This window comes from Ursus maritimus, unplaced genomic scaffold (assembly GCF_017311325.1).
Source record: "Ursus maritimus isolate PB19 unplaced genomic scaffold, ASM1731132v1 scaffold_1, whole genome shotgun sequence".
Lineage (NCBI taxonomy): Eukaryota > Metazoa > Chordata > Mammalia > Carnivora > Ursidae > Ursus > Ursus maritimus.
Genome location: NW_024423343.1, coordinates 42,432,577 through 42,448,468, shown reverse-complemented (window position 1 = coordinate 42,448,468; position 15,892 = coordinate 42,432,577). Strand labels below are relative to the sequence as shown.

At 45.0% G+C, this 15,892-nt stretch overlaps 1 protein-coding gene across 8 annotated transcripts in view; it reads right to left on the bottom strand.

The window, feature by feature from the left end:
* STAT1 (signal transducer and activator of transcription 1) overlaps positions 1 to 15,892 on the bottom strand; it is a 50,575-nt gene that overhangs the window by 4,270 nt on the left and 30,413 nt on the right. For 4 of the 8 annotated variants that reach the window (XM_040642640.1, XM_040642669.1, XM_040642660.1 and 1 more), the window contains 7 exons: positions 15,463 to 15,512; positions 14,666 to 14,760; positions 13,726 to 13,871; positions 11,939 to 12,124; positions 10,805 to 10,880; positions 9,746 to 9,848; positions 6,801 to 8,343 (listed from right to left, as the gene is read on the bottom strand). In XM_040642640.1, coding sequence (XP_040498574.1) covers positions 8,296 to 8,343; positions 9,746 to 9,848; positions 10,805 to 10,880; positions 11,939 to 12,124; positions 13,726 to 13,871; positions 14,666 to 14,760; positions 15,463 to 15,512 — 704 coding nt within the window. In that variant the 3' untranslated portion in view covers positions 6,801 to 8,295. Of the gene's footprint in view, positions 1 to 4,849; positions 6,018 to 6,800; positions 8,344 to 9,745; positions 9,849 to 10,804; positions 10,881 to 11,938; positions 12,125 to 13,725; positions 13,872 to 14,665; positions 14,761 to 15,462; positions 15,513 to 15,892 lie in introns of those variants that run through there. The other 4 variants (XR_005838025.1, XR_005838027.1, XR_005838026.1 and 1 more) reach the window with 2 other exon arrangements.

The following is a 15,892-nucleotide window of genomic DNA, read 5'->3' as shown; positions in this document are numbered from 1 at the left end:
ACTTGGCTCAAACAGCAGCTTGCTCCGTGTGATGAAAATAAAACATTAAGATGGTGCCATTTGTGTGGCTTAAAGGTTACCAACACTTTTGAGGCTTTAAGGAAAAGAGGTTCTAACTGTTGTTTGGAAACAAAGAGAGTTTTCATCTTTTTTCAGATCAAAACTATTTTGTAACATCTTTGTGGTTTAGTCAAATGTGCCCTTATTTCCCATGAGGTAATTTATGACGATGCTGGTTCCTGCTCTGGCTGTCTGCTGTTGGCTGTAATAACAAGTACACTTGGTTTCAATGCTTTTGCCTGTGCTCTTAACTGCTGCCATCAGTATACTCCAAAGATCTTTTTGTTTTGGGTTTAGGATCGTAAGTGCTTTTTCTGTACCATGGGAGCTCTATATGGTCATGTTCATTTAAAGCTTCGTATACATTGTTGTTTTTGGTGGTCTCCACTCTCATGATCTCATTTTGGGGTGTAATGTGCTGTATCCCACTACTGCCCCACACTGCCCTTTAGCCGCAGAGCTGGATTAGCTATCGACCATTTGATGCTGTTGTCTGTCTGGCGGGGATGGAATGACCTGATGTGGGATTTCGATTCTTCCTGGGGATTGTACAGCTATGAATGTATTTGCTTCCAGAACCTCCCAAAGTGAATCTAATCTTAAAACTCTAAGTTGTAAGTATTCTGAAATTGGGAAATATTTATTTTAAATGAAATCAGGTAGTGTTGCTTTTTACAGCATAATAAATACATGTATAAAAAAAATACCTGTAAAAAATGAATTTTTTAAAACCACTACGGTTCTTTTCCATCACTGGGTTAGGAACTCTGCTGAGCATACAGACTGTATCTAGTTGGTTCAAAGCAATTTCTAATGCCTGCTGTGAGCCAGGTGCTATGCAAGGTGTCAGCTGGGGTTATCACAATGATTGAGATGACGATCCTGTAAGGAGCGCATCCTTGAAGGTGGGAGGATGGACAGGCATGTTTCCAGTACTCTAGAAGCTAACACTATCATCTTGCAGTTAGGACACACTCAGTAAGTATCTGTAGAATTCAATCAGTAAACATGTCCTTCACTAGGAGGGGTTCTAACCTCCTTTAATGAGAAGAGAGGTGGTTTTCACAAAGCCCTGACATCTATTTAGGGAGGTGAATCTAGTACTGCCACACTAGGTCTGAGTAGGACCAGCTGGCCGACTACCGCCCCTTACTGGTTCGTGGGTAAATGGAATGGCATTCGCCTCCAATGCCAGAATCCCCTGGTCTACAGGTTTAGGGTTAGCGTGTGGCTTTCTAACCATGGAGATGGTATGCGAGTACCACGACTGCCATTTGCAACTACCAAAGTTGTTTGTCACCCAGTAATCTGCTTTGCAATAGTGTCAGACGGCGTTAGTCGTCTGCATTGCTGACATTTTAGGACTGAAAGAGACATCAGACATCTCTAATCTAATCCCACTCTCAGAGATGAAGCTGAGACCCAAGAGTGGGCTGTGATACAGAACTCTCAGTCTCGTGTTTTCTCTACATCCTACCGCACTGTGCCCACTATGGACACAAACCTCGGCTACTTGCACATTAGCTAAAACCTCTCTGTGGAGTTTTAAAGACAAGCATAAGTGGTACAGTGTTCAGCCTTGCAACGTGTGGTCACCAGAAGCTACGCGAATATACACCCCCAGACAGAAGCAGCACACCGGCGCAGGGAAAGCAGCCGAGGAGTAACACCAAATACGGCAACATTCAAGGATGCTTACCCTTGATACACAACATGAGCGTCTTGTTTTTGTGGGATTGTTTTTAAGGGCTGGGTAATCTTCCTAATTTTACCTACTAACCTTCATAGTAAAATGAGTAAATTCATGAATCACAGACCAGACAGAACAGGGAAGCCACCCATGAATGTGTTAGGTGGCACTTAAAAGGGGGGCTTTTTAGGGAAGGGGTACTTTATAGTCATATAAAGAAAGGATGTGATTTACTAGAAGATCAGGGAAGGTGTGTGTGTTTGGGGATGGGAAGGATTAGAAAACTGAGTTATTACAAAGGGACAAAGATTGGGCATTTTATTTCTATTCTGGAGCCTGAAGCTGATTCCAGGCCTCCATGTACCCCAGCCTTGACCCTAGCTGCTTCTCCACATGTATTTTTTTCTTTTTTAAGATTTTATGTATTTATTTAAGAGAGAGTGAGTAAGAGAGAGAGAGAGGGAGCACACAAGCAGGGGAAGTGGTAGGCAGAGGGAGAAGCAGACTCTCCACTTAGCAGGGAGCCCGATGTGGGACTCGATCCCAGGACCCCAGGATCATGACCTGAGCTGCAGACAGACGCTTAACCAACTGAGCCACCCAGGCGCCTCTCTCCACACATCTTTTAAAGAGTCTACTAGAATTGAGTCCAACAAGCAGTCATAACAAAAAAAAAACTCCTGCTTCATTCACGTACAAAAAGAAGGGGAAAGGCTGCCAACACACCAACACTAGGCATTAAAGTGGTGTGGTGGCAACTAAGAAACACAGAATTTACATAGTATGAGAATGCAATACCATTATCAGCTTCCCGTCAAAGGTTCCATTAAGGCACCTCTACACTTGCAGGCCCAATATAAATTTAATACGGTTAAAACTGCTTAAGAATGGTACTTTTTTTTTTCAATTGGCCAAGTGAGAGGTTTAATTTCTCAGTGTAGCATACACATAACCTGAAGCTAGTTTACCAAAACCTGGAAGCTGAGGGTGTCAGTATCTTTTAAGAGCTATATAAATTCATCTTAGAAGGTTCTAAAAACCGTATTATCTTTAGCTTTCCTAAAACTGTTGTAAATGCCATTTCCTTGAAATCGTGCATATTTGTATATAACAATAAAGGTTATCTGTAGCTTTTGGCTATGTTTCACAAAACTTATGTGTTCATAAGTAAGATGATTAGAACATATGATCCAAAACATCTTAGGCTCCAAAAGAGCAGGGATCTTTGTTTTTGTTTGTAATGCTTCCCAAACACCTAGAATAGTACCTGGCTCATGGCAGGTGCTCACTATGTATGTGACGAACTAGTAGAGTGAATGAATCTTAACTAACCAAAAAAAGCCACTCAAGTAAATACCCCTTGCTTGGGGAACAGCATCCCAGTTCAAACAGTACGTACCACAGTTTAAAAACAATTTCTAGTTTTTTCCCTGTTTACCCTGGGACAGTCAGAGGTGAAAGGAGTGCTTTGTTTATTGAGACAAAATATTCCATTTTAGCTTCCAGGCAATAAATAGATTTCGGTCATTTAATGTTGAATATATAGCTCAATCATTTATTGCCATTTCAGAAATCTCCTTCCTTAATAAGGAGAAATTTTTCCCAGGTGGTCAATGAAAGCTCTATGCTTACCAAACCCTCTACAAACACCACACCGGAAGTACTCTTAAAACTCACAAACTTCCCTATGTCAAGATCGACGTGGTGACTCATGATAATGATCAATTAGCTATGAATACAAACTTATGGCTAGGCAGGGCCTTATCTATCGGAGAAAGACGTTCTCCATGTTTATTACAAAGAAACTTTATATTTCCTAGATGTAAGTACTGCAGATACAGAGATGAGAAAGGTCATATTTATCAGGATGCCAGAATTCAAGCCGCCAGCACTATTCCCTGACAACTCTTCACACAATAGTGAAGTCCAGCCTGCCAGATTTATGTCTGAGTGGTGATTATGTCTTTCATTACACTATTTTTTCCCAGCACGTGGTGCCTTTTACTTTGAGAAGGCCATGGCTTTCTAGCTTACAATATCTTTGGAGAAAAATGGCTCCTTTTGGCATGCGCGCAGTGACTCCTTGGGAAAAGCTCCTCTAATCTTGGGATGTGGGTCTGAGATGTGGCTTTGGAGACAAGACAAGAGTCCCACTTTCCATGTATTTTTAAGTTAGAAACTTATATTAGCAGTACCAAAATACATTCCACACTGCCAAATTATTTGTGCATTTGGAGGCAGCTGTGGTCAGCAAGACCAAAGCACTTTTTTTGTTTGCTTGCTTGCTTTTCATGGCACTCACTGCGGCTCATTCCAATAACGCTTCCTGCCTGCTGTCTTCCACTGACCCATCCACCACGGCAGGTCGGACCACAAGCAGGGTAAGAAAGGGCAGTGCTCAGGAACGTGGTGTCATCAACCTTACTCAAAATAAGGACTCACACGTTTGTATGTTTAATCACAAGTAAGAAAAAAATGAGAAAAACATCAAACCTATTCATAATGCCAGTAACAACTTTTAAAATCTTTACGCCAACTTTGTTTATAAGAGACTAACTTTAGAGTTTCAATACTTCTCAAAAGTAACCAAAATCTCTTGGCTGGCATAGTAAAATGAAACCACGCCAGGTTGTTCTCAAAGGGCCAAAACATACCAAACAGTTAAATGCCGACAATTAGAAACTTTTTTTTTTAATGTTCTCTTTTTTCCTTCCTCATTTCAATTTAAAAAGTAAATGCGAAGCCAGTCAGGTTCACGTGGTCTTACGTAAAAACTGAGAGGAGGACAGCACCACGTGCCGATTATATTTAATGCAATACATGTCGTTTAAATCTTAAAATAGACTTCAAGAAAAGTTTATCCCCACCAGAAAATATGGCATTTACGTAATACTATAACCGTGGTGGTGACGGTGGGGAACTGAAGGCGCAGCTACAGAGACAGCAGTCTGCGAACGTTCTGCGGAAGAACGCTGCCAAACCCGCCCCGCTAAGCCACGTGTGTGGTGTCAGTGCTAGTGGAGGAAGACGGTAAGTAACAGAATACGCGTCACGACACATCAGAAAGCAGTCTAGAAAAAGCACAGGAGAGATAATGGAACCATTTGCAAATGTATTTGTCAGAGACACACATTTATCAGTGAAAAACATGCAATTCTCAATGCAGTTACACAGGACGAGTTTTCAAATTGTTTGAATTCTCATATGATTCCTGGTTAATTACTTGTCAGTCACTACTTTTTCTTCTCAATTTGAAAATTTTATGACTAAGACTAAATACCAGCTAATAACAATAAAGACACATTAACCCATTTAAGAAACAATTAAATTTCTGAGTTGGTCTAGATCTACGATTAACTTCAACTTTTTGAAGAGTAACAGGATTTTTGCCTAGAGAGAGCGGTTATTAATAGCCTGGCTCCCTTGACAGAAATGTGAAGATAATTTCATTTACTGGTGACTATGATAAAGGCGGAATATATTCAGCTTTGGATATTAAGGTTTAAACAGAAAAAAAAAACTACTCATGAGTCTGGAAACCGTATTTCCTTCTACTGATAGTAGCCAGTATCATAAAGCCATAACAAACAGAAAAGCTAATTCTCCCAAGAAAGAGAATTTGCTTTTAGCTTTAAGTGGCCAGTGTGGAAAACGTAATAAAATAAAGAACACAACTTTTACACCCTGCCCAGATACAGGATGGCTACCTTAGATAAACAGTTGATGTAATTCTGCGTGACTTAGCTTTGAACGATTTCATACATAAACCAATGGAAAACCTCCAGCCATATTTAAAGCAGAGGGAACAAATAAGAATTCTCCCGAACAGAAATTTGCCTATCCTCCATCAAGAAGTTCCCTAAATAACCGTGGGATCTATCCAACAGCCTGTGACGGGTGGGCACGGATTTTGTGCACAGCATTTTAAGAGCTGCTCAACTTCTCACCTTTCCCAAAGGATTCTCATTCTAGCCCTGACGTCTTCAGTGTATCTGGATAGTTTTCATTTGTAAAACCCACTCTACGGAGAGGGCCCTTCAATTTTACCTTTCATAAGACGCATGAAGCCCTTCAGAGTAACAGACGTTTCTGAATTAGGGAAAAATCCACTTGCTATCAACAGGTTGCAGCAAATTTGTTCGTCTTTGTCTCATTTCCCTAGAAACATGGGATGTGAAGGAACAGAGTAGCAGGAGGGAATCACAGATGGGAAGGAAAAATGTCGCCAGAGAAGACGAGAAAAATTCATGCTCTATACTGCATTCATCTGTAAAAAGATAAAACGTGGTTAAGTTTATTACACAGCCCTCATGAAATGCAGAGCCACATATTTAACACGGCCTGTCAGTTCTGCAATGGGCCAGCAGGAAGACATTCCACAGCAAATAACCACCATAGAATTAGCGGGCCTTCAGCATGTGCTATTTATCCTTTTGCCTGGACTAATCGAGACCTTTTCTATCATCTAAGCTGGCGGATTACTCCTCTGCAGCCTGCCAGCTTAACTCTGTCAATTCATCCAGGCCGCATAAAGCTTTTTGCTGTTATGCAAGTCTGGGGGCAGAGCAACGTGGCAAATCTGCTCCCGCAAAACAAGGGCGAGGCGGTGCTGAGCTGCCTGCCAGAGGGAGGAAGGGATGGGGGGAAATGATGAATTTGCCTTAAAGGCCACGCAGTAGGAATAATAAATGAACGTCTCTCAGGTACAGACTAGAGAAAGAGAACTAGGAGGAAGCTCTTCCCTCCCCCAGCAGTGCCTCCTGCCAGAACAGGGCACCGTGTGGACAGGAAGCTGCACACCCGAAGAACCCCAGCCTGCCACCGACTTCCTATCTCACTTCCCGCCGGGCTCTCCCCCCGGCCAGGTGCTCTTCACCCGGGCTGAGTCTCCCTCCAGCACTGTGTGAAGACGTGTCTGACGGGCACGCCTGCGTGTGGGTGTGCTAGCGGCAGCTAGTGGGCAGAGGCCAGTGCAGACAACAGCCCCCGGAAACAGACAACTAGTGGGGTCCCAGAATACCAACAGAAACACAGGACTAGACTGTCAGCCTCTGGAGAACTGTCCTTTATTTTAAGGTTTTGGAAAATTCCTTTAATATCTATTTCGGAAGCCACAGAGTGACCAAAACAATAGAGTCAGAATTTGTAAGAATTTATAGCTGTTTCTATAATGAGTCCATTATTTTTAATGCTAAGTGCTCAATGGCGGGTAGGACACAGTGGGCTCTTACGAACATTATTTTGGATTAAAAGCACAATGAAGGTTTTGCCCCTATGTTTCAGTGTGTAGCTGAAATGTGTAGTTAAGAGAGTGGACTTCTGGAGAGAGGGAAAGAGAGAGACAGAGACAGAGAGAAGGAGAGAAAGCCTGATTCCAAATCCTGTCACCGTCTCTTACTGGCACGTGTGATGGGGGTATATCACCCAACCTCTCTAGATCTCCGGGTCTTTGTCCTTCCAAGGCAGGCTAACAGTACCTCGCAGAAGAATGTGCTGGAAGGATGAAATGAGATACCATGTACAATGCCTAGCGTAGCAGAGGGACACAGAGGAGGGTTAATAAATGTTCCTGTTGTTATTATCAGCTTTGACCAAAGGCCGGTAGGAGAGTAGACGGGTTCTCACATAGTCCCTGAGGAAGAAGTTTATTGTACAGGAAATCCAGACTAAACAAACACTCAAGTCATCCTGCAGAAAACACTGGTGCTCTGTGTCTCTTGGACAGTTTCCTCAGGGGCCTGCGGTCCTCCTGTTCCTGGCCCTGGTCCAGAGCTGCTACCTGCAGACGTGGCTGAAAGAGCCGGCTCCGAGAGAGGCTGCTCCGTTGCAGAGCATGTGCCCTCCTGCCAGGAGCCGGTGCTGACTGGAAATCATGGCCAAGGTTAAGGACAGATCATCTGAGACAAAGTAGAGCCCATCCAATTTGGGGACTAATCCAACTTTTATTTTGTCCAGCCAGTGCCTTGTCCATATAATCACTTCTCCTAGCTCTTTCAGTCTTCTAAAGGTTTAACCTGGAGAGGCGTGTGTGTGTGTGTGTGTGTGTGTGTGTGTGTGTGTGTGTAAAACAGACTTCTTTTGCCCTACAAATGAAATGAATGAAGTCATCTGGAATGGAATGGCTATGGGGGGGGGGGTTTGTCCATTTCCTGGCATTTATTTAGAGAATTTAAATCGCTCTCCCAGTCTCATTCCAAGAGCACAGAGGAAGTGGTCACACCGCTTGCACAGATGGAGACAACTAACCCATCTTATTTTCTTAAGGTCCAGGGGAATAATGGTGATGACAAGAGCTGGAACCCTGACTTCCGAATCCCAAACACAGGCTTCTCACCCAAAGGCCACGCTGCCTTTGTCCTACTAAACTGCAACGAGACCCAGTGAGTCCTGTGCAAACAGTTTCTCTGTGGTGGATGTTTTGAATGAAACGAAGCTCTGCTTTTTCTGGGAGGCATTCCAGGAGAGCGGACAAGAGCAGGCACGCTAGAGACTCCCCGGGTGGGTTCAAATACTCATTCCATCATTTACTAGCGGCGGGATCTTAGTCAAGTTGTACACTTTGGGATGGGGGGCTCCTTCTCCACACTGTAAAACTGAGAGTAACAGGAACAGCTAACTCAGAAGGTGGTCGTGAAGACTGACGAAGCCACTGCCGGTGCAATGCCTGGCACACGGTAAGTCTCACGTACTCATGGTGCTGCTGCTGATTGTGGTGATAACGTAACTCACTCAGGAACGACAAAGAAGGGCAGCCATTTTGTGGTTCCATCAACAGATCTTACACTCTTGGAACAGGGCTTTATATTTGTTGCATTTTTGTCTCAGGTTTATAAAGCACTTTATAGCAGACTTGGGGGCTACCTTCCAATAGAGGACGCATCCTTGCCCATAGAAAAGGTTCATTTTACACTTGCCAACAGGAAGTGACTTTTTTCATTCTCAACAATCAGGAACGTAAGAAATTATGGTGTCTAGAGAGTGGAGCCTGGGCTTCTTTGGGTGAGAAAAAGGGACCAAGAAAAAAGTTACATTCCAGAAACTTGACTTTCAAGAGGTGTTATTAATGTCACGTGCACACACAGATACATGACCTGGGTGTCTGAAGGGCGGCACCCTCTCTCCACCTCTCCCTTCCCTGACCTCCTGCCTCGCCCCTGAGCACACAGTCTGTGCCGGGCACCAGTTACATGGTGATGAAGAAAGGACCGTAATAACTCAAGGAGGACTTCTTTAAAGGAGTAAACACATTTTAACAAACTGGAATAGCTTCACGTGGCAAAGAGCCTAAAATTAAACAGGGTCAGCAAAATCCCAGCCAACCAAAAAAAGTCTTTAAGGGGAAAGATTTCGGCCCGACAGGCAAACAATACTATTTGATTTACTGAAAAACATTCTCCCAAAGGGAACAGATTCTCTCTTTTGTGGACAACCCTGTTCCTATTGTGGTCGTGACACTCATCACTCTTTCACTCCTAGAACCTTCTACTCTTGGCAAGCCCCCGACCACCGCAGGTGCGAGCAGCACAAATCAGTCCTCCAATGTGAAGCGGGGGACTGTCACTGTTGCTGCTGAAGCCTCTGCCAAGCATCAGTCCTCTCTCTTCCTAAAAATAACACTCCTGCACCCAGACACAGAGCTGAAATAACAGGCCGAAGGAAAACGTGTTCTTATCAGAGACACGGTAGTTCCTTAATATATGAAATTTCCCCAAGGACAACTTCAAAGGGCAGAGGAGGAACTTTTGAGTATTTGAAATGTCATTTAGTTTCTGGAAGGTGCAGAGCGCCAGGAATAAAGCATCCTGGCGATGGTGGAGCTTGGGTAAGCACCGCAGGCTCCGGTGTGGCAGGGCTGATCGAAAACACACCCTCCCTGACTCTGCCCCAGACTCCTTCCGATTCCCTGTGGCCAAGCGGGGCGGCTGCAGGCGCCCTCGCCGCCCCAGAGAGCACCTGCTCCGCCAGTCCCTGTCCCTGTCCCCGCGGGGTACTCACCATACTGTCGAACTCTACGGAACCCACTATCCGAGACACCTCGTCAAACTCCTCAGGGGACATGGGGAGAAGGTTGTCTGTGGTCTGAAGTCGAGAGGGGTGACTAAAATGGGGAGAAAGGAAAAGGAAATGTTAACCTCGAGATCGTGAAAGCGGTGGGCACCAACTTCGACATTTCATCTTTGGCCTGTGATGGAATTATCACTTTAGGTTTTATTTTGGCTCGGTACATCTGCCGGTGCAATCCATTTGGAAAAGTACAGATGGCGGGAGGCTCCTGTCCCCAGCCAGGCCCCTTGGGAAACGTCCAGGACGCTAGAGATGTGAGTGAGAAATGGCCAGACTCGGGACCTGCGCCGCTCCTGCCTGGTTAAACCTGCGGGCGCCGGACGGGCGGCATGGCACCCGGAAGGGCTGGTGCCTCGGGGCTGAGCCTGGCCCCAGAAGCTCCAGAGAAGTATCTGGGGAGTCCCTCGTCCCTACCTTGAGATTTGTATGCAGATAAAGCTGCTCCAGAGTGGTTTTACATGAAGGCTACATCCAGTCACCCCAAGACAGTGCTGCAGGCCAAATAACTGACAATGACTTTTCCAATTTTTTTTCTACCTTTTATAAAATGAAACAACAAAATCAAAGCAAGCGAAAAAAATGTATCTCAATCATCACTTTGGCCTTTCCTCAATTGCAAAGAACTACTTTCCCACTCTGATCCATTTTTGTTCATTTTATTTATACTTTTTCAAAGTATCAGTTTGAGGGGGGGGACTTAAATACAACCTTGGGTGGTGGTGGTGGTGTTTGGGGTTTTTTTTTTTTTTTTTTTTTTGGGTTTTTTTTTTTTTTTTTTTTTTTGGTCTGTTTGTTTTTATAAAGGCAGTAAAATTCTGATAGGCAGTGACACCAGGATCTCTAGTTAGGATCTTTTCAACAAGTCCAACTGTGACGGCAGCAGCAGCAATTACAATGAGAAAGCAAAGTACAAGCATCTTCAACAGGCCGCAGCCAGGAGCGGGGCTGGTCTGCGGGTTTTAAACATGGCTCTCTTCTGTGTTCACTTACACTTCAGACACAGAAATCAACTCAGTCTTGATGTATCCAGTTCCTTTAGGGCCATCGAGTTCCATTGGTTCTGGGGCTACAAGCAAACACATCGGGTACAACTTTGTTAGCAGAGCTTACCCAAGGACAGACGACCGACGTTCTCTTTCATCAAAATTCTACTGTTTGCCCTGACAGTCAGGTTAGGGTCCTGTAGCTGTAAGGGGCTGTGACTTCCCTGCCTGGGGCACCTCAAATTCCGGTGGGAATGCAGAAACCACTCAGAGGGAAGGGAGAAGAGCTCAGGACAGAAGTCAAGCTGCGAGCTTTCTCCTCCCCAGGCCTGAAATCCTACAGAAGCTGGAGCACAAAATGTGCGAAGCTGTATGTGGATTAGTGGTCCTCGTCTGGTCGGTATGATATACACCGCTGTCGAGGTGCAGCTGGGGGCATCTTCTTCCCAAAGCAACCGCGCGAATACTAAGATTTCTGGTTCTGGAAAATAATACGCTTTGTTGGCGTGTTCCAAACCAGAGCAGCGTAACATGAACGTTCTCAAATGCAATTCAGTAAAGACGGAGAAACAGGAGACCTGTGTTCTAAGCCCAGGTCTGGTCTTAACAACAATCACTAGAAATAATATGATCTCATCAATTAATCAGATCACCCTGAATGAACCGTTTTGCTTCTCCTGGGCCTTCGTTCTCTCAATTTTAACAGGAACAGGCCGGTATAAATCAGTTGGCCATGGTGTTCCTGCCTTTTTACCACTCCGTATGTGGAAAACTAATGAGATAATAAATACACGAGACCAGAAATGGACTTTTTCAAAAGTCCTAAAAGAAGAAATTCTTTGTTCATTTCTTATGGTCTGTATCAGGCCAAATAACATGTTATATTTCAACTACACTGGGTTTATACCATCTTTGGGAAAGCTGCTTACAGCAATTCCAGAGAAAGTGGTGAGTTAATGACACAGCAAGGGTGACGTCTGTGCGGGCACCGTGCACATACAGGAAGGACAGGGCCGTGTGCGTTAGTAAACCCTGGCTCCAGCAGACCTCTGGACGGTGATGAAATGAGAACATCACAGTAGGAATGACTGAACTGTGCTATTACTCATCAGGGCAAGGACCATTCACCTTCCCCACCTACCTTCCTTTGGCCTGGAGTAATATTTCCCAAAGGCATGGTCTTTATCAATATTCGGATACAGATACTTCAGGGGATTCTCTGGAATATTTTCAGCAGCCATGACTTTGTAATTGCGAATAATATCAGGGAAAGTAACAGCAGAAAGTTCTTTCTTCGTGTAGGGCNCGACGGCATGGAAGTAAGGTTCTAAAAAGAAGAAGATTTAAGTGAGTCCCGTGGATCATCCCAAAACAACAGGGGAGAGAGACAACACATCGCCGAGCGTACGGATTGGAGTGACCCCGCTAAGAACTACTCACAGTGATTGGATTTATAACACAGCGTGCTGCTGCATTTCTAAATAAATCATAATCCTTTCTGAGAAACAGGGAAAATAAAGGCAATGCAACAACACCGCACTTGTCATTATTTGTTGAGACTGGTAAACCTGGCAAGAAGAGGTTTATTAAACATCTTCAGTAGCCTGCATGTTTAATGATGTCCCCACCCATGGGCAGCTAAAGAAATACTAACTGGGTCATCTTGCCTAAAGTTACAGATTAAGTTAATAAAAAAATAAGCTCATTTTCTGGTTGCTTTTCTTTTCAGATTGAAGAATGTAATTTTTTATTCAAATAAATGATAACAATACACGGAAAAAAATTTTTTAAACAAAAAAAAAAGGATCCTATTTGCTAGTTTATCTTCTAATCCTTAATGCAATAAACCCGTTTAATTTACTCGTGGTCTTATTGCCAGCCTTCATTTGTTATTTTTTTGTTTGTTTGTTTTGTTTTTATAATTTTTTATTATGTTATGTTAGTCACCACACAGTACACCCTTAGTTTTTGATGTAGTGTTCCACGACTTCATTTGAATCCTGCGTCCTGACTGATCCAGAAGCTCACTTCAGAGGCTGCTGTTCGGATGCTCTGCAGACTCTGCAGGCCTCCCACAGCTCTGGAGCCGGTGCCGCCCCGCCCAGGCTTCCTGGATGCAAGGATCCCCTCAGCTCTGCCTCCAGCGTGGCTAGCTCCTTCTCGCAGTTCGCTCAGGAAAGGCACCACCGTGGGAGAAGATGAAAAGGCCGATTCTAACATCCACTGCCTACCCTGGGCCCTAATCCCAGTTTTCCTGAATTTTCATTAGGAGAAAAAAATACATGGAACAGTATCTCCTGTTTTTGCATCTTTCCCCTGAAAGCAGGAAAGTCACTGGATTCCTACAACCCCTCAAAGAGCTCAAACTAGAAGCAACTGCAAAAAGGAACTCGGCTGTCTATCATTGTCTCATTTCTGCTGTTCGTTCGGCCTCCTCCCCAGAAACCTGTTTCAGGGTGCGGAGGTGCTCGGAGCCTTCCTGCCATAAATTCATCTGGTGAAACAGAAACCCAAGCGAGAACCAAGACAACCTTGCAACTGCTCGGTTTGCAGGCAGGAGTGGGGGGTGGGGGGCGGGGGCGGTGCTCGGAGCACAGGACCCCTCTCCAGGAGGGGCCTGCCTACCCCTGTGCCGCTCCACCTGGGGCTCCCTGCAGTGGGTCTGGAAGCACAGGCCTCCAGAGTGGGTTTCCTCCCCAAACGGCTTGTCAGCCAGGCTGACTCACATCCTTCGTCTCCAGATAACCAACCTGACAGAAAGGGGAGAATTCGGCCTTGTCTTTAAAAACCATCATTTCCACAGTACGTCCCAGGCAGCGAATCACAAATACTCCTGGCACCGTAGCAAACCCGGGGGGGGGGTCGGGGGGGCAGGGGGCCCGCAGGTTTCCGCAGCCCCGCATCACGCGCACCGGCGCCCGCGCTTACCGCCTCCGTTCTGCGGCCGCTCCACCCACGTGAACGTGATGGCCCCTTCCCGGCAGCTCTCGCTGAAGCGCAGCAGGAACGTGCCCGGCTGCTGGTCCTTGAGCAGCGCGCGCTCTCGCTCCTTGCTGATAAAGCCCACGATGCACCTGCGTGCGGAGAGCCAACAGGCGCCCTTAGCTTCTGCCGTGCTGCTCGCGTTCACGTAACTGACAGACCGTGTCGCTGACTGAACCTTGCGAACACGGGATAAAACTGTATCGGCCTTTTTAGGTGCGTTAAAACCTATTTAATTGACACTTCAGGTAGCATTTCGCTTATACGTGTGTCTGCTTAAGTCCAAACCAATCACTAACACCGGGCCAACAGGATGCTGTGGGTGATCAATAAATACTTGCTGGATTAATGAGCCTTTTATGTTTATTTGATGACCTTTTTTTTCCACTTGATTTTTAAAGGCCATGGAAATGTCTGAATGCCTGCATCTTTTATACTGGAGAGGAAGGCTCTGACAATATATTTTCATGTTCTAGCACTTCTGGTAAGTTAAAGCCTTTGCTGAAATATCAACTGACCCTGGGAATAAATTAGATAAAAACAATTTACGAGTTAGAAAGGTTTTTCTTCTTTCCTGGAAGCAATATAGTAAGTCGGTGCTTAAGAAATTTTTGTTGAATGAGTGAATACATGAATGGCACTCAAAAAATCTTATTTAAGTGTTGAAAATACATATACATATACTATAAAAGTGTAAGTTTAATCTTATGAGGTTCCACTATCACGAAGACCCTACAGAACAGCCTGGAAGCATCCATTTCGGTGAGATGCACACAGGTCTTGTCAAATGATGAGGTCTGTCCAGGTCAGGCGGGTCCTAGGCTTGCAGTAAGGGAGAGTGTGCTAAAATTATGTTTCAAAAATAAATCTTATCAATGGCCCTTACCCATCATTCCAAAGAGAGAGCAGGTGTTTTTTAATGAGTTCAAGGATGCTTTCAATCCAAAGCCAGAAAGGAAAATTTTTATCATTTATATTTTCCTGCAAGTGTACAAATGCACACATTAGGAACAAAGACATTCAAAACAGTGACTTACCATTCCTCTTCCCACCATTCGATTTTAATTTGGAAAGTCTGCCCAGCTGCCAAAACTAACACTGCCCCCTACTGAGCCGCCCCTCCCCTTATGGGCATGCAGACACCAAGCTCTCTCTTTCCAGGGCCAGGCTCTGCTTCCCTCTCTGAACTATAGTGAACCAGCCAGGGAATGACCTCCAGGGTGAATCACAGAACAAAAGCTGCCCTCCTACTAGTAAAATCCAGTAGCGTGAGCCTGTCAGCATTGTCTGGTGACCCCAGTGGGGTCTGATTATTCCTTCCAAATGGTCCCTCTGCTTGAGCAAACTCAATGGGCCCAGGGGGCTATCCGAGTCAGCACAGAGCACACATTTCTCATGGATGGGGCGAAAACGCTGCCAGGCAAGGGACCGGTGTGGGTAAACGGAAGACTCATTTCAGATAGAAAGAATGTTATCACACGCACAGGCGCTTCCTGTCAGACTCACACTTGGAGACTGACCTTCTGCACTGAAGGAAAGTAAACAACCTGCTCTAGGGTTTCCACGGGCCAGGGACAAATATGCCAAAATAAGCACAAAGATAAGCAACCACCACAGCAAAGAACAGGAGAACCTCAACAGACAGCGAGAGCCCAGAGCGCAGAAAACTCAGACGGTACCCACCTTGCAGAACCTTGTCCACGGAATGAGACCATCGGGGCCAGCATTAGGACCTAACCAAATAAAAATAAGCTTTTTCAGGAAACAAACTGACTCCGAAGCTTTGGTTAGACAGATGGCTCTTGTATTTCTTCTCAAAGAGCCAACACCCAAAAGAGGAAGACTGTATGTACCTGGTTGATACTCTCACACATTGATGCTAATTAACTGTGCTTTCTGGAGAAGCCTTGATATGGTCCCCATCTATGCAGTACCACCTCCTACTGCCGCCTCCTCCTTCCTCACAGGCTCCTCTCCCACTGGTCCTTCAGAGCTTTCTCAAGCTTCAAACTAAGACCAAGATCACCCCTAGGTGATCCATTTCACTGATACTTGACTTTTTAAGCTTATTTTGGATATTATTTGGGTGTTTCTCTCAGCCCTCCTCCAAAGA